The 27651-nt window shown below is 36.9% G+C and overlaps 1 protein-coding gene across 23 annotated transcripts in view; it reads left to right on the forward strand.

The window, feature by feature from the left end:
* The window catches only part of DLG2 (discs large MAGUK scaffold protein 2), a 2190999-nt gene that overhangs the window by 2155997 nt on the left and 7351 nt on the right, over positions 1-27651 (forward strand). For 14 of the 23 annotated variants that reach the window (XM_030828794.1, XM_030828790.1, XM_030828791.1 and 11 more), the window contains 5 exons: positions 5575-5674; positions 17385-17435; positions 18430-18531; positions 20770-20942; positions 23305-23414. In XM_030828794.1, the coding sequence (XP_030684654.1) occupies positions 5575-5674; positions 17385-17435; positions 18430-18531; positions 20770-20942; positions 23305-23414 (536 nt within the window). Of the gene's footprint in view, positions 1-5574; positions 5675-6486; positions 6533-17384; positions 17436-18429; positions 18532-20769; positions 20943-23304; positions 23415-27651 lie in introns of all 23 variants that reach the window. The other 9 variants (XM_030828789.1, XM_030828795.1, XM_030828792.1 and 6 more) reach the window with 1 other exon arrangement.

Here is a 27651-nt window from a genome sequence, read left to right on the forward strand (position 1 = left end):
AGGCTTCTTTACAGTTCTACCTTCACAATATACTCAGGGGATACATAAGTACTACATCCCTTCCATATTAATTTGAAGCAATCCAATGCATCAGATTTTTCAGCTCTTAAATATTGCAATATGGCATGACCATAATCCCATTATTACACATAAAAATTGACAATTAGTGGATCAACAAGTATCCAGTATTTTTTCTTAGTGGATCAAGTATCCAGTATTTTTTCAGGGCCAAATTGGCTCATAAGTATCACAAATGGGTTTGGTTGTTGTTGTAATTGTTGCTTTGTTTTGTTTTATAATTTGTTTGCTTGAACCAAGATCAAAATGAAGTCTATACATTGTAACTGGTTGATCCTTCTCAAAGTTTCTTCTGATCTATATGTTTTTCTGCCATTTTTTATTTGTTTCTTGCGATTTTATATAGATGAAATCAGATAGTTTGTCTTGTAGAGCTTCCCACGTTTCGGATTTTGCTGATTGCATTTTTATAGTATGAATTACCATGTTTCTCTATCCTCTTTGTTGCTGTAAACTGGTAGTTGAATCCAGAGGTTTAGCTAGATTCTGATTCATTTGAGGGAGTAAATAGAGGTTTTCAAGACTACTTTGTAGTAATATTTTATTCTTTTCTCAGAAGGCATGAAACATCTGACTGTCTCTTTGTGATTGTAGCAGCTACTGATACTCAGTGCCTACATCCCTTAGTTCATTAGGTTTGCAAAAGTAATCTTTTTTTAAATTAGGCAATGTTATAGACACACATGTATATGTGCATTCACAGACATATTTCTGTAAGCAGATATATCTCAAGCCAACTCTTATCTTTCCCTTAACCCCTCTTTGTTACATTATTACTTGTTCTTTTACCTCACTTGTTTTCAAAGTTCTCTTTTTATGTGTGTGAAAATAAGATTTGTATAATACAAAGTGGTGGCCCAAATGTACAGTAACAACTTTCCCAGGGGAACACAATTATTTTAGAGAAGAAACAAGGAGAGGAAAATAGCATGTATAAAACAATAAGGAGGTCACAGAAAAGATGTATCTGAGCTCAGTATAAATTTAAATTCTGCCCAGAGAACACTCCTATTGCTAAGATGACATTTTAGAACTATGAAACTTTTAAAGCTTGAGAAATAAGAACAGGAAGATGAGGAGAAAAACTAAAACATGTCCCTAGTTTTAAGGTTTTCTGGATGAGGAGGATAAAATATGTCAAGATTCACTCATGCGTGTTTAAAAACATGAGATTTGAGTAGGAAAATAATTTGAGTTTTTTGTTTTGTTTCCTTCTTTCATGAAGCATGTATTTTATCTTAAGCCAGTTCACCAATGCCATTACATCTCAGGGTCAGGCTGGGCAATTTCATGCCATTTGACCTAACAACCTGGAGACTTCTGAGTAATAGTGACTCCTAGTATGGGTGTTCTAATGTCTGTCACAACATGAAAGGTATTCATTTAACAGAGACAAAACAAAATCAGATAAACAAAAGACATGTATATCTAATTGACTGCAAGGGTTGGAATGAGTGGTTTACTCTCATTCAATTAAAGATAAAATTATTTACACCAAGTAAAATTAGAAACCTCCTACAATTGTTTCTTCTCAGTCCATAGTGTGAAGTTGGGGAGAGGGTCCTTTTTAAAAAGAAATGGCTTTATTGAGATAGAATTCACATAGTATACAGTTCACTCACAGTATACAACTCAATGTTTTCTAGTATATTCATAGTTATGCCACCATCACTGCAATCTAATTGTATAACATTTTATCTCCCCTAAAAAAAACCTTGGCTGCCACTTCCCAATCTCTGTGCCCACTATCCCCAGCCCTAAGCAACCACAATTTACCTTTGTTTCCACAGATTTGCCAGTTAATGGGCAATTACCTTTTAATTGCCATTCATGGCCTGTCACATTTAAATTCTTTCCTTTTTTACATTATCATAAAAAGAAAAATTGAAGAAAGGCCAAAAACTATGAATGAGTATCACAAAAATTGTAAAATGTTGTTGTTGAATCCAATAGCATCTGATGATTTAAATAAATAATCTTCAAGCTATGGGAAGAACACACTGTGATATCACTTAAGAGAATCAAGCACTAATAATTTTAAATATAAACTTGAAGCAGGCTTAAGTTGCAGAAACTTGTCATGCTCTTAAAAACAGTGATATTTGCAACCAGGAATATTTGCAAATTCAACTTCTGACTTCTCTGCTCACCAATTGTGTGACTCTGGGGCAAGTAATAGAAGATTTATACACTTCAGATTCCTCTTCTGTAATATGGGAATAATGATGGTACTAACTTCATGAAGTTAGCCTGGAGATTAACTCATGTAGAGCTTTTGGAACCAAATGTGGCACATAAATGCTCAATAAATGTTAGTTATTGTTTTATCATCTTTAATAGTTGGAACTCAACATTTTAGGTCAAACTCCAAAATAGAATTCTTAGATATGCCAGCTTGCCCCATGCCACATTTGATTGATATTTTCAAATTCTCTATTTAAAGACATTTCCTGCTATGAAAGCAATGGATCTAGAGCTAAGATACTGTCACTAGAGGACAAAGAATATCATTGATCAAGTATAATTAAGAATAGAGCTGTAAATCAGCCATCAGTTGCTTCAGAACAATGTGTTCTATAAATAGTACAATTGCTAATTTACTATTCTCACCTAGCACTCGTGTAACAGATTTTCGTTTTCTATATTAAAAGAAAAAAATTACAGCAGCAAAAAAGCTTATATAATGGTATTATACATGTCTAATAAAAAATAATAGTTAAAGCATTATAAACCACATATAGTCTCTTACAGTTGAAATATTTAGCTAAGATCCTAAATATGTGACTTTTAAGTCTGTGAATGTGAACTGAAATTGTGATTTGTTTTTTTTTGTCCACAAATGTAAGGAAATGTAACTATCAATACTTTCATTACCTTCTCTTTAATTCCAATCTGAAATGGCTTTTGCTAATTAGACTGACATGTTAGATACTTTTATTCTTAAAGTATTACTCTGTATTTTCTGTTCTTTTGAAAAGTGTGGTGCTTAGTAATATTATGTCCCAATCAGATGATTCATGATACACAACATTTTCATACTTGGGAAATGTTAACACATTATAGTCCTTGCTTTGAAACATAAAAGAATTAATCACAGATAACACATTTTCATATTCCTTTGACCCTTGAGACCATTTAAATGATGTGGCTTGCATGCAGCCCCATTATGGGCCCTCACAAAGCCTTCTACATTGTCCCTCTCTATCTACGTTTTCACCCCAGGCTTTACTCCTCTTGGCATTGTTTTGTATTTGCATGAAAATGTGTAATTTTTTTTTTTTTGCATGACAAGTCATTGGTGATGTTGAAGTTAAATGTCTAACATACCTTGCAGTATCACATGCCATTAATTCTTACATGATTTTTTTTCTTTTATTTTCAGTTACTGGAGTTTAAATATGCTTGAATGTAAAAGTGGCATGAAACTGGAGTGATGCAAGAATATTTAGTATTCTTTTAAGGACTATCATTTTTAACTGGGACAATTTGGGGGCAGTTCTCAACCTTGTTTTTGGACACCAACCCTAAATTACAAATGATGATAAAACTATATTGAACATAGGTGCTGTCAGCAGAGTAATAAATTCTGAAGTGATACCTCTTTTCCCTCTGAGAATGTAATTTTAGTACTTGAATGTAAAGTATATGTCCCCTAATTCTTGAAATTATTATTTGGTTCATTATTTTTCATAAAACCTTATTAATGGGCATACAATTGAGCTCTACTTTGCTGAAAGTTTCTACTACCTAAAAAACTAATGAATTACTTATTGAGTGACAGCACCAACATTTCAGTACTTTAACGTTTCCTAAATGTACATGGTTACCAAAATGGATATTTGATATGGGAATGTATGAGTATACAAAGAAGATAAGTTATTTATACCATTTTGTCAAGCTTCAAATCCATAAGGGCACAGGACTTATTCCCACCAATGGGACAAAAGCGCACATTCAAACAAGTGTCCTTTCCTTCGAGTATACAAAGAAGAATAAGTTATTTTTACCATTTTGTCAAGCTTCAAATCCATAAGGGCACAGGACTCATTCCCACCAATGGGACAAAAGTGCACATCCAAACAAGTGTCCTTTCCTTCTAAGTGGTCACCTTGCTGCTCTACATTTACTCCTAACAGCTTCCATTGCCAAAAACGTTTTTGAATACCTGTTTTCAAATTACCTTCAGAGTCTTTGGCACCTTCATTTCAACAGCTATGTGGTAACAAATCTTGATCCTTGAGGAGTGATTTTAATTTTTTCAGCAGCTGAAAGACCCTCAGAGCCAAATCAACCAAACAAGGGTGGTAGTCAATCTGATGAAACATATTTTTTAATGATATATGAATATGAAATAGTAAGACCTGCATGGCTAATAGCTTATAAAATGACTGTCAACACATTTCCCAAAGAGAAACCCCACAAAACATTTGCATAAGAACAGCAGCAGTGGAATTAATGGAATTTTCTTAAGGAGTCTTCTAGGCAAGCACATGATATCCACTTGAATGAATAAATTCTAATGCCCGTATCATATGATGTGTCTATGTGTTATGTTTAATTCAGCCTCATTTAAGCTAATGGAATAGTTAAGAATTTTAAAGACAGTCATTCTTACTTTTTTTACCTGATCAGGATCTAGTTTGAGTGACTGCCATTTTTCCTTTGATAAGTGAATATCAAGTTAATACCCCTTTAGCAGCAATTTTAACAGATTTTGGTTGATTGCCTTATGGCTGTCACCAACTAGCTGTGTGATATCAGTATAGGACACAACTTCTCTGTACCTCTGGCTCCCTGTCTACAAAATGAGGGCTTGGGGCTGAATTATTGTTAAAAATCTCTTTTGAATAAAAATGTTATATTCTAATGATTATGTATTCATGTATAAGGCTATAATTATCATATATCATAAATCTACATACTTCTTTGTGCAGTTTTAATTAAAACTAAGCAGAAGTAACTCAAATTCAAATTATTTTAAAAGACACCAAGACACTGAGAAGAAAACCAGTTTCTCCAATAAAGTGTTTTCTACCTGATGGTGATAAGAAGACATTTGTATAGCACTTTATGTTTACATTGTCTTTTGTGAGTCTCACAACCTAAGAGCTGCTATCATTGTCCTCATTCTGCAGATGAATATACTGAGGTTCAGAGACATTCAATTACCTCTCTAAGGTGATGAACTAGCAAGATGTAGAGCCAGCACAAAAAATTCTGGGTCTTTTCCTTCTGATTTAAGACTCTTTCCCTCCATCACCATTTATCTGTAACCAGTCTTTTGCTTAGGAGACAATTTTTCCAAGGTGCCACCATTCAGAATTTATACTCCTTGAAAATAAAATCGACCTTTAGAACTCTCTGGCACCACTTTAGAATTATCCACTTGCGTCACTACAGCTCTCTGTGCTTTTACAAACTAGTTGTTTTGTCAGCATGAGTGTGACAACAATTAGACGTCCCCTGTTTTTGCCCCATGCCTTTTCTCCTTCACAGTCATTCAATGACAAGCGTAAAAAGAGCTTCATCTTTTCACGAAAATTCCCATTCTACAAGAACAAGGAGCAGAGTGAGCAGGAAACGAGTGATCCTGAACGTAAGTAGATTCTGAAAGATAATGTCACATGCAACATAAGAGAAAAAATATTCACAGGCAACACGCAGGATGTAGGCTCTCCCACGCCACACACCTAGGCAAACAACACAGCAGGCAGGCAGGACAGGTCTACTACTGTGACCAGTGTTTGACTACAGTCTGGATCCCTCCTTTCACATGGCTCTTCTTTGCAGAAGGCATTGGAGAGAGACTTGCCAAAACTGGGACTTGCACCCAACCAACATTTATCTTTGACCAGGACTGGGTCTGGTTTGCCTTTTCTATCATGCAACCCTCTAAGTCTTGAGACAAATTCTTTTCTGAGAAGAAATATTGGATTCCATTGCCACATATGTTTTTTGGAATGTTAGGAACAATTAAATTATCTTTATTGATTACTAGCACATTTGCTCACTCTTTCCCTCCCCCAAAACACTAAACACTGAGCTTGTAATGGTGGATATCATTTAGAATTTGCTATGAAATTTGGAGAGGTTTATTCCTTAAGTGGGGCATTTCTGTGGCAACGTGATTAACCATGGTCAAAAAATGGGCATTTGCTGAATTTTTTTTTTTCTTACAATCTTTTGTTTAAACCTTGAGTTGCTCTGCAAATCAGAAATTTCCTTCTTGAATCTCAGCTCAAGGAGTTTGGGGTGAAAGTTGTTTTAAAAGAAGAGAGAATGGGATCCAGATTGTTAAGGCAGCACGGTCTGTCATGGTAGTATTCATTTCAACTCCACTGACTTCTTCCTTCCTCTTCCGTGGCTGTTCTTCCTCTCTCATTGCTCTCTCTGGGGACTTCCATGCAGGACATCCCCGGATTAGGTGACGACGGTTATGGAACAAAGACTCTGAGTAAGTTTCCAGGAATGGTCACTGTAACTTTTCTTTTCTTTTCCTTTCTTTTTGAGTTTGGCTTTTGTTCCTTTTCCTGAGGGCCTTTCACTCCTAGCATGCACAAGATACGAGTTTTATTTGTTACCTAGCTGTGAATGCTCCTACAAAGTAACTTTCGATCGTTTTGTTCTGCATGTCAGCATTTAAAAGCAAAGTGTATCAGGCACTCTAACTTCTGTTGCAGTTAACACCATCCCTTTCTGACCATGTGATATTATCAACATGGTCCTGATGCCCACCATAGCATCACTTGCTCTGCCGCTTAATACCTCCAAAGAGCAAGAAACCATGTTGAAAGAAAGGGTGAGCTAAGTGTTCTAGAACAGCAAAATAGAAATGTACTTTATGTTCTTTCTTCTGCCTTTTCACATGGAAATATTTAATGACCTTGTCAAATCTCATAATTGGGTTGTACTTTGCTGTTAGTAAAGGAGCTGTTTTGTAGTCAAAAGGAACATGCATTCTCTAAAAGCAAATTTTAAGCTACTTGATCTTCCATGAGTATTTATTTGTTATTAACTTTGATTTTTTTTCTGACTTGCGGTGATCCTGCTTGAAATGTTTATATGATAAAGTTTGGATATGTAATAATACGCCTTTCTATCAGTGATTTATTAGCTACAGTACAAAATCAGGTCTTCACTTTATAGCATAGAGTGAAACACAAAATATATTAAACCTTTACATTTTCTAATTGTTCATGTATTTAGTCTGTATCTGATTGCACTAAGCAATTAAAAAAATTATCCTGTGTCTTAATACACTACACATTATGATTTTTCCTCTTTAATAACTAACCCCATTGTGTAGGCACCAATGAAATGAGAACAGAGTTTTGTGTCTTTTGCAACTGTATCACATGTTTAATTTTTTTTGTTTCATTGTTCTAAATTAACAGCTATGGGCAATATTTTTAGAAGCTGTTTATTTGTATAAAACAAAATTGCATTGAACTGGACTTTTTCAAGGGCTCTTTCTATAACCCTGAGTATTGATATCCCTCATAATTCAAATTGTTCATTTGGAGAGTTTTTAAAAGATATTTATATTTTAAAAAATCTGATCAAGAGTACTGATCTTAAAGATGAAAACTTTATTTTTGAGTTACTATATGGAATATGATAGAAAATTGTTCCTGAATTAGTGGCTGAAGTTTAAATATTGATTTCAGCATTATCTGGACAGCATCAAGAACCACCAGAGAGAATTTGTAAACTTTCAATTTTAGAGGGAAAAGAAACATCTTAATATATTGTTAATAATAAATATCACTAAAAAGTAGTGGCTTTCGGAGTGTCAAAAATAGGACACTATTTCAATCCAGAATATGCAAATGTTTGTTTGCTCTTTAAAAATTGAAAAAATTTAAAAAGTAAAACTTGGCAACAACAACAAAAAGCCCTGTCATACCCAATTCAAGGCACTTAAGATAATAACCTCCATGAAATGCACTATTATTGGTTATGTGCCTTGACTTTCATTTTAGTAACAGAAAACAAATTTGCACAGGTTCATCCACACTTCTTTCCCTATTGCCTCTTTGCACTTGCAAAACGTGTGCCCAAATTAGTAATGCAGTTCTGATCATAGACCAACACAAAGAGAAATGATTTGTGTGAATTTAACCCATGCTTTGGTTTTCATTAGTTTCATGCTCTAAAACTACTCTATCCAATTGGCAAGAATGTATGATATCAAAGCACTTTTTTATTGTTAGAGAATAATTTTTTATATTATTTTTCTCTTTCTAAAAATGTATAACTATTGTCACTTTTTAAAAAACTGAAGTTATTTATAGTGAGCTTCAGAAATCAAATAGTCATATGTTCTTCATTTAATTAAAGTAATATACAAATAAGTTCATAGACTGATGAGTGTATCATCTATAACTTAACAAGCAGTATGGATGAAAGAAAATGATTTTGGAAATAAGAGCTCAAATTCTGGCATATAACCAACACATCCCTGTTAAGTTAGGTGAACCATGTATGAAAAACAATTTGGAGTATTGCTGTGCAAGCAAGTCATTCAGCATGAATTTAAAAAAAACATACTTCAGCCAGAATCTGTACTGTGTATCAGGCCATTTATCTCCTGCCTGTTCCATGCCACTAGAAGTCCATAGCTATCCAAGCAAGAATCCTAAAATAAAAACAAGGAACTATTGAGCTGATTGGTAAAATATTATTCAGTGACTCACATCTTCCTCAAAGATTTTCAACTCACTCACTGAAGCAGAAAAGATCTTCAAGAATTCCTTTCATCCTGAGAATGTGTTTAGGAACAATTTAAATAGAAATAAAATTCAAGGGATTCCAGGGATCAATTAGCAATTTGAATTGCAGCGTTCCAGCAAAATTCTTAAAGGCTAAAGTTGAGAAATAAAAAAGCCTGCAAGAAAACACTGCCTACACACCAGAAGCTTCTGAATTTATAGTCAAGAAAATATTCAGTCAAGACATATTAGTCCTTGTCACATTAATCTTGAAAGTCAGAGGTATATGAATGGGTCATAGTATTTTTCTAATCGCCTAAATTGACATTATGCATTTTTTGTAATTAAAGATACTTTCTTCATTTGCTAAAAAGAAGAAACAGCAATCAAGCAGCGGCTTCCTGTAAAATGGAGATAAAGTTTTCATCTTCTTTATCTTATCTGAGTTTTCTTAATGCAGCCTCCTGTGCGGCTTTTACTTGCCTTTCGCTCACATTTCTAGTAGCCTTGCATGAGTGTATTCCTTTCCGTTCTGGCTGCTCTTCAGTGCTTGGTATCTCTTTAATTTGCTGTGCTGTTCTTGCAGAACATGTTTCTTCTAATGCCAGCGATAGCGAAAGTAGCTACCGTAAGTTACTGCTTTGGTTTGCGGTTATTTTCTTTGCAATTGCCCCATTGCCTGTGGTGGTCATTTCCGATTTCTGTTGTTGTTTTTCAATTGCTACCTTTTATCATCTGTATTCAAAGCAAATGGCTTGAAATGAAATCACTGGATGTGGAAAGATAAAAAAGACACTAGAGCCATCAGTGCACCCTTATGTGATTTGTGCAAGCAGTAGTGGTCTTGCTAATAAACAATTCCAACCTCAGCTGGTTGTGACTCAGTGATTCAATTCTCACAGAGAAGGTGTGTAAAAAGTTCAACATGGTGGATTTTTACATTGTAACCCCCAAAATAATTGAAACTCTCAGCAGGAGGGTGGAAAATCATCATGGTATCGTTTTCCTTCTTATTTTGCCATTTCCTTTCTGTTCTTGGCTCTCCTTTATAGGAAAAGTATTTATAAATAAAGTGTTCCTTTAAAATCAGGTGTGAATCTTTTACATCACTTTCTCTTTGATTAATCTTTTAAGATAGGATACTATGACATTTCTAACTTTACTTTTTTGATAATTGGGGAACTGATGGAAGAGTTTCATCCTCTAATGTTGAAGGAACTTAATTTTTTTAAATGTGACCAAGTCTTCTTAGATCAGAAAACTTAGCTGAAAAGGTAGGTAACTATTTAAAAGTTATTTCTGGTCTTTGTTTGGTCACCTCAAGCCATTTGCTTAGTGTATGAAAATATCCACCAAACACCAATCACATCCTTTTGATCAGTCCTCATGGTTTCTTACCACCTACTTACTTACTGGTTTTTGGTGACTAACATAGATACATATTTTTACTAGGATTCTTACAATTTCTATGAGATTAATTTATATTCCTTAGTGAAATGGGATACCCAAAAACACGCCTAATACCTGTGAACCACAGATGCTAAGGCAGAAATTGGTATTGTCTTTTGTTTGAATGAGTATTGTATTAATTGAAAACTAGAATTGTTTGAGGTTTTTCCCCCCAATTATAGCATGGTACTTTACAAAATCATGCCTTTTTGAGGTGAAAGGCCAAATAGTGTTACAACACGTAATTTGGATTTTAAGAAAGGCTTTGGAAAATCAGAGGGGTGGCAAGTAGGAGAAGCAGCACAAAAGAGGAAAGATGGCAGACGGAGGTAGGCTCGGAGGAGGAAGATGTAGACCAACGAATAAAATGAAAAAAATTATGATGAGATACCCTCGATCAATCAAACATTAGATCAATATAGGAACCACCTAATTTTCTTATTGATGAAAGTTTTATTGATAGAAGAAATTCCGTCAATTCTTGCTGATGGAAGAATTCAAAAGGTTCTTGTTATCAACATGGTAACATGTCAACATTTTTACATTCTTTATACTTTTATAATTTTATTATTATCCTAATTTCAGAAAAAAAATTTGCCTCCCCACTTTTTCATTTTATTTTAAACCAAGAAACTAAGCCAAGAAGAATTGACCAAAGCTTGTGTTAATAACACCTAAGCTGCCCTCAATTTAGTATGTAGAAAAATATAACTTATTTTCTGGGTTCCAGGAAGACCAATGACACTAGTTTCCTTGATGTTCAGTTTTCAATTTTCAAGTGTTGTGTTTCCATCCAGTAGACACAGGTATCGAAAAAGAAAGCATCATGCTTTATCTTTCAGTTCTTTTAATGGAAAATACATATTATACAAGAACTACCTTTTCTTATAAACATCACATTTTTATAGAGTATTTTAAAGGCTTCTCTTCTCTGTTTCAGAGGTGGGAATATTTTTCCCAGAATTATTAAGTTATAAAAACTGGCCCAAGACTTTCAACTGGGCCGGGCGCGGTGGCTCACGCTTGTAATCCCAGCACTTTGGGAGGCCGAGGCGGGCGGATCACGAGGTCAGGAGATCGAGACCACGGTGAAACCCCGTCTCTACTAAAAACACAAAAAATTAGCCGGGCGTGGTGGCGGGCGCCTGTAGTCCCAGCTACTCGGAGAGGCTGAGGCAGGAGAATGGCGTGAACCCGGGAGGCGGAGCTTGCAGTGAGCCGAGATCGCGCCACTGCACTCCAGCCTGGGGGACAGAGCAAGACTCCGTCACACAAAAAAAAAAAAAAAAAAAAAAAGACTTTCAACTACTTGGCAGATTTTTGGAGTGATGTTCTAAGATGACATCAATTATTATTTTTACTCTCAAATACTAGTTGCACATAAATGTTTATTGAATGAATAAAGGAAACACTTGCAGGCATCTCAAATTATCTATGAGAAGAGAGAAGAGTTGGAACTGGATTCTATAACATTAGTAGGGCAAATATGGAATCTAATTATCTCTATTGGCTTGAGTCTCATCCAAGGTTATAGAAGGCCATCCACTCAGTTTGTTTTCTTTACAAATGAACAAAAGTAAGAGTCTTTATCACAGCTCAGAGGAGAAAAATGACATGTATTCCTCCAGAATGGAAATATGAAGAATTCCAGAGAAATGTTTATTTATTCATTTGGTACCTACTATACATGAGGTCCTCTTCTTGGATACCATGACACCCATTGTGAATATCAACTAACTCTAGATCTCAGCACACATAATAGTAGGAGAGAGATATAAATAAACGAAAAAGTGCACAAAGTGTGACAGGTACTAAGATAGATGTCTGGCTCAAGAATAGTGGGAGCATAAGAGGTAGTTTCAGAGAGGAAGTAGCTTTGAGCTGAGCTTTGGACAGATGAGGAACTTGCTAGCTAGACAAGATGAGGAATGAACTTCCCAGAAAGAGCATTGCCACGAAAAAAGACACAGAGGTTTGGAACAAATATATTTTCCAGAAGGTACCAACTTTGAAGTCAAAATAGGCTGCATTTTTCTAGTGAATTCCTGGCTTTTGCTGTAATTATGACTAAAAAATAGTATAAACAAATACAAAAAAAAAAACCCTCTTTTCACCAATATCCAGGTGTTGTATTTCACTGTTATACTTTACCATTCCGTATCCACTCTGGGGACAAAATGGCTAAATGATTATAATGATTCAGAGTTAGAAACAAAGACCTAGGCCATTGTGTTTCACAATCCAGAGTCCACCATTCACACTGTATCCTGGAGTTACACACTGTGGCAACCTTACTTGAAAGTCTTACATGTTTCCTGAGGTATGCCACACACACGTAGATACACACAAACATCAATTTCTAATAAATAGTTCAGATCTTTGCTGCATCATCTCATGCATTATAAAATAGGTTTTCCAACTATATTTAGCACCAGCTAAAATTGCAGCTGATAAAGTATACATTTTCTAATTGTGCAAAACACCACCTCAAAACTATCTTAATTATGGGCTAATTCTAGATTTCTGTCAATAAAGCAGTAAAATTCAGCCTTGTATTTTTGGCTGTTCTGTATAATACCTTACAGTCGCCCTTGTATTAGGAGGTTGTAAATACTAGGCAAGTATATTGAGGACTATGCAAGCTTCTAAAGCTAAAGACATGCCTTCCTCAGCGCTCAGTAAAGCTCTTTACATCATCATGGATGTGTGCAAGCTGATAATTATCCTTCCAACCCATTAGTGCTCACCAGTTAAGTAGGATTTTCAAAACAAGGATCTTGAAGAACTGATCTGAGTGAAACTAAGGTGTTTGAGATCAGGAGACCCAAAACTTCTCCACTGGAGTCAGTCAAAATGGTGGATATTCTTCACCTTACTCTGTTATTCTCAACTATTGCCCTTAGATGTCTTTACTCCTTTAGTCTTTATACAGCAGTTTTTCATTACATCTATTATCTCATTTAATTTCTGCAACAGAACTATTAGACATGTTTTACATTAATAGCCCCCTTTCCATATGAGGAAGCTGAAGCTCCAAGAGGCTGCCTGCCTTATTAAAGTAGTAGCACTGCAAATCCAACCAAGACCTCTTAATTCTGAATCCCATTCATTTTTCACTCTTCCCTGAAGTTTGTAATCCAAGCCTCTTGACATTTTACCTAGTAACTTTCAACCATTTCATACTACCTATAAAGTTAATACAAACAACAACATTTATATAACATTAGGCACCAAGTCTGATTTTAAGGACTGTACGTATATTAAATTCATCTTCTGAACATTCTGTGGAGACAATTTGCCATGAATTTACTATATGACCTTAAAGAAATTACTTCAAGTCTTTGAGACTCAGTTCTCTCCTATGTAAAATGAGTAGCTTGAATTAGAACAGAAATGGCAAATAAATTTTAATCAAGGTTCAAACTCGAACCAATTGGCAGTAGCTGCCTGAAGAGTTGTAATGAAAAGTATTCTAAGGCCATGTTGAGGCTCAGCAGTAATCCCGGCAATGATCAGTTTGTGATGCCTGTCAAGGTCAGAGAGAATAATAGTGTGTGGTATGTACTTGCCATCTATGAAGCACATGAACCCTAAGCCCTTTCTTAGCACTAGCATTCTATGACTCTAAGAACCTAATTAGTTCTTAAAAATCATCATATGCAGGCACTAAAACTAAATTTTGAGCATTAAATGTACTGCCACTGGTCTTCAATTCCATCATCTCTCTTTTCTAGTTTCCAGGAATTCCTAAAGGACAGCAATTTGCTTTTCTCTAGCATAAAGGCATACTAGGGTCTCTCATTGTGACTGGCTTCCAGTTTAAACACATAGTGTTTTGTGGAGACTATGACAAAACCCTCTGCCAAGTCTCTGGCAGCTGCAGACATCCACACACAGCTCTCTGCTGCTCTCCCACTTTCAGCCATACAGTTGCCAAAACAAAACCAAGAAATAGTTCGTACCTTTTTGTCAGCTGTTATTTCGAAGTGCCAACCCCTCCTGAGCAGAAAATAGAAAAACTCTTAAGGGTGACTATTTTATAGGGATGACACAACAGCAAAAAAGAAAGAAAGAAAGAAAGAAAGAAAGAGAAAGAAGGAAGGAAGGAAGGAGGGAACGAAGGAAGGAAGGAAGGAGAGAGAGAGAAAGAAAGGAGAGAGAGAAAGAAAGGAAAGAAAGAAAGACAGAAGAAAGAAAGAAGGAAGAAAGAGAGAGAGAAAAAAAAGAAAAGAAAAGAGAGAGCACTTGTGTTTAGAGGCAGAGTACCTGATGGCCTCTTAATAACCCCGACCTGGTTTCAGCCCCTATCTCTCTCTCCAATTTTTTCATTTGTAAGCTTTACCTCAACACCCACCCACCCTGCCCCACAGAGAATTCTGCTTCTCTCACTGTTTTGAGACAGTGCAATATACTCCACAAGAGTTGAAAAAGGTGCAGTATTAAATCTTGACTCCACTGCTTACTAGCTTGGGAATCAGGGCTCATTAACATCTCTGAGCCTCAGCTTCTTCACCTGTAAAATGGGGATCATCAGAGTACCTACCTCAAGCAATACCTGTGAGACATAAAAGCCAGTGGGTGTGAAAGCCCCTCAAGGCCTGCAAAGTGCCACAAAGACATGAATTTTCTCTCCTTCATCACAGTGGCTTTTTCTCTTCCCCTTTGTCTCTTCCCCATTACCCATAGGGCTCTTCATTCTTGGACATGGAAGTAAAAATTAGTTTAAGATGCTGAATTCACAGCAATTATGTCATGCCCACCTCCACGGGTTTCCCCACAGGCTTCCTGGGTATTACACAGTACCTGACTGCCACAAGGTCTTGAGAATTGGGGTGGCCCGGACATAAGGGATGCTGCCATTGCTGTCTACCAACACTACTGCTCTGAACCAGAACCAGAACCAGTGCCTTTCATAGAAAAGTAAACCAAGAGGTGACGGATAGACAGAGATAGAGAACTCTTGAACAAAATTAATCAAAGCTATGCTTTGCCCTAGTTTTCTGAATCTCAATCATAAACACTGACATCAAATATCTTATTAAAGATTTGCCTTTAGAACATTCCATCAGAATGATTTGCAAAGCCATTGGGAAGAGATTTTTATGGGAACATGATGCGCTCTATTTATTTAGAGAAAACCATGCTTTCCAAAGTTAAATGACCATATCGACAGAAACACAAAATAGAACCTACCTTTGGCCTCATCACTCATCCTGTTTCCCATGACTGAAATCAGAATGCAAATTTGTTGACATCTTTATGTTAAGCACTCGATGGGGCACTGGAGACATGGTGATGAATAAAACTCAGTCCTCGCCTTTATGAAACTCCCAGCCTAATAAGGAGGTCCAAGAGTTACCTGACATTTAAAGCTTTTGTTATCCCATGGTCAGAATTCTTCCCTTGCACATTAATTGTTGAAGATTTCCCTTGTAAAGTTATAGTCTAAAATTGCAATGTTAGTCTACCATGCTTCTATCATTAAAACTATACTTTTTCCCCAAGAATTTTTACACTTCTTTAATTGACCCACAGCATTTTCCTGATGAAATAATACTAAACTAAAACCTTGAATGCTTATACCCTCTACATCACTCAGGCTTTAGATAACTGGGGGTTAGTAATCAATCACCTTCATGTTTTTTGGCCTAGGCTCTGTTCATTTCAGTAGTTTATTCAAAGGGAATCATTCTTTTCCTGAGTACAAAATATAGTGAATCTGACTCCTCACTGACCAAACCTCTGACCAATGTGGCAGAGTCCCCTGAACACTTCTGGGGCAGCCATGGGTATGTACCACTTAGGAGGAGCCTCAAGGTCCATTCTCTGTACCCTTAAGAAGTAGCTTGGCATGGTGGTGCCATTCTGAGCCCAAGCCCTCCTTGAGGCTGAGATAAAATATGACTTCAGCCTGAGGCCATTTCTCACACTTGAAAAAGTAAGACACTCCTACCCCTATCCCATTCCGGCTACCCAGCCTCCAAGGAAGTCATCTGACTTCACAGCTATACCCACATATTGTTAAATTTCCCCAAATCCGTCTCATTATCAAACCAGTCGATGTTATTAACTCTTCTTATGAAATTACCTCTCTTTCTGTGGTGCTGTGGCTATTGAAGGAGGAGAACCTGGCATTAATAGACTATGAATGTGCTTCAGGGGTGGGTGGTGAGGATATGCAGGAAAGGTGAATTGCCCTTTGGTTTCAGAAGTTACCTCATATTCCACTCCTGCTCCACTATTTCTTCTAGTAGACAGAAAGTTCTTTTCAACAGCCCTAACCTATTGCTGCTCCAAAGGTTAGTCAATGCAAAAAAAAATGCAGACACTTCTGGGTTGGCAGCTAAAATTGAGCTAATCCTCTGACCAATTAATTCATCGATTGTATAAAATAGATGATTGAAAAAATAAATGCCAAAAACCAATTTTGTTTCTATGGTTATTTGTTGACTTGAGGTCCACCCTGAGTCAGAAGGCTTGTAGCAAATGATATTGGAGGGGCTGACATTTTACTACTGTGTCTTCCTTAGTTCTCTATCTGAAGTTTCAAGGCACGGTTTAGCAGCAATTATAACCAATAATGTAGGATACACCTCAATTTTTGATCTTCATTAATTGACCCACAGCATTTTCCTGATGAATTAATATTAGAGTAAAACCCTGAGTGTCCTGATGAAGTTTTTATATCATAAATGAAATAAGCATATATTTGCTTTTGAACAGTGTGCTTCTTGGGGAAATAGAAGATGAAATAAAAGGTACAGCAATTCTGATTATGTAGCAGCCATCTATTGAACTGGACCCTTTCCTTGAACTAAATGGCTTCCTTTTAAGTAGTAATGCTTGGTGTAGAGGCCATGGCATTCCATTCTCAATGCCAGACAGAAAGCAGTCTCACAAGTCATTGCCCTGCAGCAAATAGCTACCAACCAGTTATTACTTAGAGTTATAACTGTGAAAATCTGATACTAAAATGGTGCTAAAGAGTTTTATGAGGATGAAGATATTTTTGAACGGTTCAAGGAGAAAGAGCAAGGAGAATTAACCCTGAGCTGTGTCTGTTTCCTGTGTTTCAGAGCAGGGCTTGTCTCTGTAATATATGACTGATTGTTAGTTCACTGTGGTTTTCTTTCCTTCTCTTCTCAGGAGGACAAGAAGACCTCATTCTTTCCTATGAGCCTGTTACAAGGCAGGAAAGTAAGTTTCCCAGCATGCTTTCATTCCTGATTTCTGGGCCATAAGAGGTGACATCATTGAAGGAGGGAAAGAGTGAAGGACTAAAGAGAATAAACTTGGCTTAATGCTCTGTTGTCTTGAGACCGTACCTTACTCTTACTATCTCACTCTCTCTCTTTCTTTGACCCTATCACCAAACAAACAACTTCCTGCTGAGTATGGGCACTAAATAGCACCTAAGAGAAGGATGCAGCCCTCCAGATGAGTGGTCCTCAATGGGAAGGAACACATTCAAATTACATAAAGGGCACTAGCTATGAGACTGGTGAATAAAGTCTCCTGAGAGACTGATGTCAGCTCAGTATTGAGAAGGACTTTCTAGCAGATCTGCCTAAGATATAGGCTATTTGTAAGCTGCTGCTTTTTCCTGGAGGCATTTATACAGAGGCCAATTGCTACTGACAAGGATACCGCAGAGAGAATTGAAGCATCAGATGGGGACTTGTACCCAATGAACTTTCAGGTTCCTTCTAATCTCAGATACAAGGAAATCTAGAAACCGTAGCAAAGTATAGAGAGTATTTTGATCTGGGGAAAAGAAATCATGAAAACATAAGATGTTATTACTACTAACAATTACTTTTTATAGTCATGTCTAAACAATAGCCAAACAGCTGGTTTGGATTCTTTTTTCTCCCACTCAGTTGACTAAAATCAGTTGTTTTGACATTATGTAGGCAGAGCCAGAGAGTAAGCAAAACTCCTCCAAATGTTTCTTTTCATCGACAGATACTGCAGTTGCCTTTCCCTGCTAGTAGATTCCAGAAAGTAGGCACTGCCAACCTCCTGAGTGTTAAACATCAATTTCCCTATGCAAGGCTGTATGAGTGATTTATCCAGTGAAGTAATGCCCTTAGCAGCTCTGTCTGGCAATTAAGAATCACCCTTGCAGGACAGTTTTGCAGTTGTTTCCAAGTCTTTCTCTTTACCTACATCTTCCTTTCCCATTCTGCAGTAAACTATACCCGGCCAGTGATTATCCTGGGGCCCATGAAGGATCGGATCAATGATGACTTGATATCTGAATTCCCTGATAAATTTGGCTCCTGTGTGCCTCGTAAGTGTCATTTTTCTTTCCTCTAGGAAAAAAAAAAAAGAGCTTGGATTTCTTTATGAGATGGTAAAATGTAATTCCATTCCTCCAGTAGTCTCTCTAGTAATTCAAATACCAACCATTTCTGATTAGCTGAGTACCTTATTTATTTGCCTAACACTTTTCATTTATGCTGCCGTGTGTCATTCTGTATTTAATAAAAATAATAATGTTTTCTCTAAACTGACTGTAGTCCCTTAAAAGGCAGGATGAATTTTTGTGGCCCCCAACCATTTAAGACAGCATAGGATTTATGATAGGCATCAGTATGTTTTTATAGATTGATTGAAATGCCACTGAAACATTATTTTTTATAGGATGGAAGAGATCAGAAACAAAGCCATATATTAAAATCCTCTCAGGATGACTTAGGGCCATATGTCAATCCCAGAACCCAGTAGGCTTTCCCGTGTTGACAGTCCCAGGTGGTGAAGACAAGAAAATGTATAACACTTCAATTTGACCTCTAGGCCATTACAGACTTTAAACTACTTTCTTCTCATTATAGATAATCATCAGGCTTCCTGGTCCCTCTGATTGTAGCCTTATTAGATTCTAACTACTCTGCCTCTTCCCCTCCCCATCCCCTACCATACTTTCTCCACTCATTCACCCTGTCTATACCCTGACTCCATCAAACAGAAATGCATGCAGACCTTCTATGTATGTAGACAGGTCCATCAGGAAATTTTAATTTATTAGATAATGGAGCTCTTACATCTGATACCAACAAATATTTCTCTTCCATTCTGTGTGTTTTAAGCCTGATGCTTTCAAGTGTCTCTAACATTCTAGTATTGCAAATTTTACATGAGATACTTAAGAATAGCAGGAATTGTATGTGTCAAGTACATGGCCAAAAGACTAGGATGATTGCTGTATCTCATGAAACAATTCCCAGCAAGGGCTCTGGGAAGAGATCCTGCCATAGAACATATCCTAAGAAAGTCTTCAGACAGGAAGGAGCAAATGAAACTCCAGGTTGTTTACAGCAGCTTCCGGCTTGCTCTTCCACTTTTGAGAGAAAGAAAACGGAAAGTACTTAAGCATTCTTTTTACTTTCCATTTCACCTTGTATATTCTTTCTCTCTTTTTTGAATTAATAGAACCATTTTATGATAGTCAATACATGTTCATTGACAAAACTTGGAAAATGCTAAAAAGGAAGTTAAGCAAGAAAATTAAATGTACACAAAATCCCACACAATACCCAGAGATAACATCATTGTTAATATTTTTGTACATTTCCATCTATTCCTTCTATGCATGCATTTTTTCTCTGTGATTTTTTTGCTTATTTAAAATTTTATATAACTATTTCAAATGATTGTTATATCCCAATTAATCATTCTTTATGAACATTTTGGTTTTTCCCTATTTTTCACTATTATGAATTACGACAAAAATATCATTGCATATTGTTATAATTATTACTTATAAAATAATATAATGAATATCTTTAAGGATAAATCTGTATCTGGTTTTAATCATTTTTAAAAACATTTCTAGGAAAAAAATAAGTGAGTCAAAGATTAAAAATATTTTAACAGCTTTTATTCATATTGCTAAATTGCTTTCCCCTTCTCTTCTTACCAAAAAATTTAGGTGAAATGGTTAGAGTTGCTGATTTTTAGTCCCATCTAACTGTGATTATCTTATTTTATATATGTTGAGAGTCTGAATTTTATGGTCCTTTATAGAATATTCAGTTTTTGTTCTGGCAGGTGATAATTTACTGACACATCAGCTTCTTCCATTTGTGACATGGTTTTAGACTTTGTGAAGATGGGTGTAGAGTAAGTCTAGAGTAACCTTTTAAAATATGACCTTCCTGGGATCTCCTTGGGTTCTGCCTGAACTCCAGTGTCCTCTAGCACTCTGTGATACCTAAACTCTCCATTTGGAAATGGCCTCTAGGCAGAGAGGTGGGGTGAATGCTCTCTCACATGTTTCTCTTTTCTCAAAGATTATAGCCCTGTACTTCCTGTTGTCCGATGTCTGAAAACAATTGTTTCATATATTTTGTCCAGTTTTTTAGTTGCTTATGGTGGGAGGGTAAGAGTAGTACCTGTTACTATGTCATAGTTCTTCATACTACATATTTCTACATATCAATGTTGAGGATGTGGTAGAGAATATAGGTGTAAAGCAAGTTTGTAAGTATAAATGCACCTTAATTTTATCATTTTTTGTTTTCTAAAGATACTACGAGGCCAAAGCGAGACTACGAGGTGGACGGCAGAGACTATCACTTTGTCATTTCCAGAGAACAAATGGAGAAAGATATCCAAGAGCACAAGTTTATAGAAGCCGGCCAGTACAATGACAATTTATATGGAACCAGTGTGCAGTCTGTGAGATTTGTAGCAGAAAGAGTATGTTCACCAATCTTCTTACACCTCCCCTGAAGAAGGTTTCTAGGTTGCAAACTGCATTTTTTTTTGGTCATTACTCCTTCTTGATTGCAATTGTAAATTTTGATTAAATAATTTAAGACATCCAAGCAGAGAATCACCTTAGAGCAATGTCATTAATCTTTGTTCTAATTTCAATAAAGTATTCTCACTGACTTGGAAAAAGTAGGAAGGGGGTGGGGGGATATCTATAAACCTAAAGGCAATTAACAGCTTGAAGTTTATGAGGATTCGCTTTGTCTTTGACTCACTATCTGAGGCCCCAATAAACAACCTTGATTGTATTAAGGCAGGTTTACTACTTTGGTTGTAAAACCAAGGGGGTAGCATTCCTGAATTCTTTTGTTAGAGGAAGTTATTTTTTTTTTCTCTCTCTGAAAACTTGACATCCTCATGGTAGAAGACAAGATAGATGAGAAGGGCTACCCAGCCTTTTGCTCTCAGAAGTTCTAGCTTAGAGGAGGTGTAGATGCTGCAATTCTCTTTTTGCTGGTAACTTCAGGGGCATGGAAAAGAGAAGAATGTTCAAGAGAGGGTAGGATAGGAAGGCACCTGGGTGTGGCTATACAATCTGCCTACAGAGGGATCCTATTTCCTGTGAACACAGAGGACCAATATTATAGGAGAAGATATTTCTTGGGTTGATTTGATTTGCCATGACCTTTCTCAGTGTACCAATAAAGAATCAAACAAGTAATTTTGATGTCCATCTAAGAATACACTAAGAAGTTGCATCTATTTTCCTCCCTCTCAAAGTTCAGTTCTATCAATTAAATGAATACTGGTTCTAGTCAAACTGTCCTGGATAATTGCACCTATTTTCCTCTTTGTTCATGTTGTTAACTTGAAATGTTCTGACTGGTGAATAATCAACCAGCATTTATACATGTTATGTGGCTGCTGCACTTCACAGAAAACTTGAATTCTATTACCTAAGTAATAATGGCTTGAACCATCTTAGTGGGTTTCTCATATAAGAAGAGTTCAAGTATTCACTGGACTGTATTCATTTTCATGTGAACATTATAGATGAGATTTTAGCCCTTATTATTGATTTAGGATTGTTCCTATCTGCATAAAGTGCCTTTTTTTCTCTTCTTGCATAGTTATTCCAGCCTCAGGGTAATGAGGACATTTCTCTCCGGGAGGTAGAATATGATGTGGCAAATGTATCTGCATATCCAGAAATGCTTTATAAAGCAGCTCCTTGCTCTGAGCACTCATTGTGGTGGAAGCCAAGTTAAATGAGGTGTGCTATAATGTAATAGCATTTTTATGTTAACAAACAAGAAATTTACATACCTCATGCAAGCTTTTCTCTCTTGGCATTTAACCAGCATTTAATTAATATATATGCATATATACATATATATACATATACTTTTTTGTGTGTGTGTGATGGTGTTTCACTCTTATTGCCCAGGCTGGAATGCAATGGCGCGGTCTCGGCTCACTGCAACCTCCGCCTCCTGGGTTCAAGTGATTCTTCTGCCTCAGCCTCAAGTAGCTGGGATTACAGGTGCCCACCACCACGCCTGGCGAATTTTTTGTATTTTTAGCGGAGACAGGGTTTCACCATTTTGGTCAGGCTGGTCTCGAACTCCTGATCTTAGGTGATCCACCCCGCCTCGGCCTCCCAAAGTGCTAGGATTACAGACATGAGCCACTGCACCCAGCCAACCGTATGCTTAAGTTAACCATTTTTGTGTCTGCCCTCCGCTAGACTGAGCACATTGCAGACAGGATGCGTACAAGTACTTGGAAAAATTCACATTATTCTCAATCTTCCACACTGAATGTTGGGCAGGGTGAGACAGTGAGGTGTCTATTTTTTCCAACCAACAATTCTGTTAGTGCTCCAGACTTTGGTTTGCATGCTCCTAGCACTAAATTATTGGGCAAGTTAGTTAGTGCGAGTCTTCTGTAAAATGCAGCTAATACCTACCTCAGAGATTTGGGAATTTCTTCTGACATTGTGTTCAGAGATGGTTTTTAAACTTCATGAGAATAGACTCAGTCACATAACATATGGCTGCATGTCATCTTTGTGTGTTACGTCAGGTATTTAACTGAGAGAACACATGTAAAATGTCTAGTCCAGTAGCAGACACTTTGTAAGGGGCTAGTTAGTATTAGTTATTGTAAACACTCAATGATGACCCTACATATCAATTTTTATTTACTCTTTGCAGTGATTTTTTTCTGACTTTAGAAATCCAGCATCCCCTACCTTCCTCTAAAACCTACATATGTTAGTTTCCTTTTGTTGGATTGTGGCCATGTTTTCTATATTAACTTCATATTTTTCTTCTGTTTCTACCAGGGCAAACACTGTATACTTGATGTATCAGGAAATGCTATCAAGCGGTTACAAGTTGCCCAGCTCTATCCCATTGCCATCTTCATAAAACCCAGGTCTCTGGAACCTCTTATGTGAGTAGAGGGCATTGGAGGCCTTCATCCAACTGACTCCCTGTTCCATATTATACTGCAAATTACTAACAGGATTTTGCTGGGAATGCTTACAAATGGGAAATGCCACTGTTGATTTTTCAGCATTCTCTTTTTTTGAAGATATATCAAAGTTCTTTTAAACCACTAGAAACATAATGTCAGTGATTTTTTTTCACACCCTTCATTTTAACAATAATAGTAATTCCTGAAAACATCTTCAATAATTTTCCTGATTTTTATTTTTTTACTTCACGGGTTGTTTTGTTAGTTTTTGAGGTTTTGTTGTTGTTTTGAGGATAGCTTGGTTTGGTTTGGTTTTTTGGTTTGCTTTTGTTTTCCAAATGATAGGAAGCAATCATTTTTTAATTGTCTCATACTTCTGAGGCAGGCCTGTAAGTAAATCTTTTTAAATGTGTAGATTTTTTATAGAGAGAGCAGACAACGTTTGAGACTTTTTTCATTGGCATTTTCCTTGGTTCTATGATAGAATTCTAATGTTCCTTAATTAAAACTTTACATATATAGAACATTGTTCTTAATAGAGTTTTCTTAGTGGCGTGGCAGTAAAACATCTGTAACTTAAACCAGTGGCTTCATACCTGTGCACTCAAGGTTTTCTTTTTTTTTTTTTTCTCTCCAAAGGACTTGTGAAATAACTTCTTGCAAAAATCATTAAACAAAGTGGGCAGACATTCACGATCTGACTGTAAAGTCAGTATAGGCAACTCCCATTCACAAAGGTGAAGTTACAGTAGGTAGAGGTAACCAGAAAAGGGGCTACCAGCAGGGACCTGAAAATTGATCAGGCAAGATTTGGTTCTTTGCTTTGCCACTGATCAGTTAAGTAACCTTGGGCAAACTGCTTGACCTTTCTAAGATTTAGCTCCTCACCTCGAAACGAGGCATACTAATAAATACCTCATAGAGCTAGTATAAAGGCTAAATAACAAGATTAGGAATTTAGTAAAGCTGTTCATGTAGTCTTTGGCATACGGTAAGTACTCAATAAATAATACCTATTATTATTACAAAAGATATAAAATTACTTCATTATAAAGGAATAAAACTATTTTATCATTATAGAACACATGAACAGTACCTCTTCCATGACAGTGCAAGAGATAATGCCAATGTGTCTGTCATGAGGGCCTTGATCAAATTTTGCCTTCATCTGGGCCTCAAGATCATAGTGTTTGACAGGGTTTGGGAGTGAACCACAGAGTAGTGGAAAACAATGTTTATGGAAAGACTGAAACGGAAATTATTTAATCCCAGCAGTGAAAGCAATTGCTTACAGAGGATATTAACTAACTGTTCTGTGTCTCCTCTGAAGACAAAGAAGCAAAGCAAACTGCAGCAGCTGGAATGGCAGCCTGAGAGAATTAAGTTAAATACATAGTTGAGCTCTGGGGAAATAGCCAGAGATGTATCTTGAAAGCAGAATGTAGGCCCATAAAAAAAAAAATGGACAAAGATTCTTACCAGGATAAAAAAAAATAAGATCGGGAGGTCACTGATAAAAAAAAAAAAAATAAGATCGGGAGGTCCCCAATAGCATGTATTAAATTTCTCGTTGTATAGGATACTATGTCAGGCATTGCACAAAGTGAATTAAGCAAGTACAAATTTCATGATGTAAAATTGATTTATAATCTGTAAAGAGCCTCATAAATATAAGTAATGCTAACATTAATAAGAAGAGAAGAAAATAGTTCCTGGGAACAGCCATCTTAAAGGTCTGTTTCAGAAACAGAAAAATAAATCTTCATATTGTAAACACTCAGTGGGATAAATGGCTTCTCAGGGGAATGAGGCCTGAGGGAACAACAGCAGTGGCACATTTGGTCCAGTGCGATCCTGGGAGACAGTCCCATCTGGCACTCCATAGGAGAAGGTCTACTGACTTCCACAACTATGAGATGACTTATTTTAGTTATGCCTTAGGGCACTGTCACAGCCACTTATCACCATGGAAAGTTAAACATACTAAAGGCTGGATTTCACAATAAGGACAGTGAATCTGACATAATTTGCTGCAGCCATATTCATGGGTCTCAAGTGCAGTGATAGTGACATTCAGACCAATGCAATCTACCTATTAAAGGTTGGATGTTTACTTTACAGTTCACTCTTTTCCAAGGCTTTTACTCTAGGAGCAAAGCTGCCATGAATTGCCCATTCCCCAGGGAGGAGTGAATGCTAGGTCAGCCGGAACAAAAGCATGGCAGCTGTCACATTTACACATTGATACATCATCACACAGATTATTTCTCAAGTGCATCATCCACATCAAATCACAGACCTTATTAGCACATACATAGCTCACTCTTCAGAGGAGCATAAAATCAAGGGTGTGTATGAAAGGGATGTTCTTTTTATATTGTGCCACCATCTGACTTCTGTTCCCTTCCCACATGGCAATGTCCCTTCACTCTGCCACTTCCAATCTGCTTTTACCCTCCTGCTCCCATGATGCTCTGTGTTTACTTCTGTCTTCAACTATCTTATAATTCTGTTTATCTAGCTCCCCATTTTTCATTCATTCATTCATTTACTCATTTATTCATTCAACAAATAAGTGTTGAATCAGTCTCCATGCCACATGCTGACAAACAAGCCATGGTCTTCGCCCTCAAAGAATTACTGATCAGTCAAGGAGACAAAATAAATTCACAGGTCAGAGGATAAAAACCTAAACTAAGTCACTGCTGTAATCAGTAAAAAGGGAATTCAGAGAAGACAGAATTCTTGGAAGGCAAGTCGAAGAAGATCCAGAATTATACGATTTCTTTCTTTGAGACAGGGTCTTGCTCTGTCCAGCCCAGGCTGGAGTGTAGTGGTGCCATCATGTCTCACTGCAGTCATGACCTCGTGGGCTCAAGCCATGTTCCCACCTCAGCCTCCCAAGTAGCTGGGACTAAAGGCATGTGCCACCATGCCCAGCTAATGTTTGTATTTTTTGTGGAGACAGTGTTTCACCCTGTTGCCCAGGCTGGTCTTGAACTCCTGAGCTCAAGTGATTCACCTGCCTCAGCTTCCCAAGGTGTTGGGATTACAGAAGTGAACCACTGTGTCTGGCCCACATGATTTCTTGACATCTGGAGCAAATATTCGTCTTTCTCTGAAGAGTGTCCCTTGGTTTAGCCCAGCATCTTCTCCACCCATGAGTAACATCCATTCACAGCATGTAGGGCTGAGACTGTTTGGAAGAAAAATTATACATACCACCCCTCAGGACAAGATGAGTTTAGCAACAGGAGTTCAGGAAATTCTCACTTCTTTATATTTCAGCCATTAATGTCTAATGTCAATGTATTGTTTTTTTCTCCCCCAAATAAGCCTCTTTTGAAAGATATCAAGTCTTGGTAAAATAGGAGGTCTAACTAAAAATTGGTTTAAAAAACTAAAACCTTGAGTTCTTACCCTAGATTACTCTTTGTTAAATACACAGCCTTAAGCATGTCCCTTCTTGCCTCTGTTACTTGCTCTGGAAAGGAACTGACTAAGGCCAGATGTTCCAGACCCAGATCTCTGGCTTCCTAAGCAGCATGCAAGACGGTAATGATTTCAGAAATTCTACATGCACCTGTGATGCATCCTGATCAGCCAACCAAATTGCATTTGGCTGGACATTTTTTTTTTAACACCTGGAAGACCCGGAAAGATAAAGCTGCCAGTAGTTAAGAATCAGTAGATTCGGTCTTAGAATTCAAGAATTTTTCATTTCTCTCCCACCTTGATTTATCCTTGAGCCTTTTAAAAAAAACTTATATATAATAGTTGTACAAATTTTTGGAGTATGTGTTGTATTTTAATACCTGTATACAATGTGTAATGATCAAATCAGGGTAATTGGAATATCCATCACAGGAAATGTTTTGGGAACATTACAGTTCTTCTCTTCTAGCTATTTTGAAATATTCCTATAACTGCATTTTATACCCCTTAACCAGCTTCTCTTCATCTCCCCTCCTGCCTTCCCTTCCCAGTCTCTGATAACTACCATTCTACTCTCACATTTCAGACAGTCTGAGATACTCTAGAACAAACTCCAAGAAAGGGTGGCCAGGAAAGTTCAGATTTAGAAATCACATCCACTGAGGGGATAGATGAAGCAACAGGACAGTTTATTCTGAAGAAGTAGAAGCCTCAAGACACACTTAAGCACTTTATTTAAATATCCTAGGGCCTGCCATGGAGGATATTAGGTCCCTGC

This window comes from Nomascus leucogenys, chromosome 15 (assembly GCF_006542625.1).
Source record: "Nomascus leucogenys isolate Asia chromosome 15, Asia_NLE_v1, whole genome shotgun sequence".
Classification (NCBI taxonomy): domain Eukaryota; kingdom Metazoa; phylum Chordata; class Mammalia; order Primates; family Hylobatidae; genus Nomascus; species Nomascus leucogenys.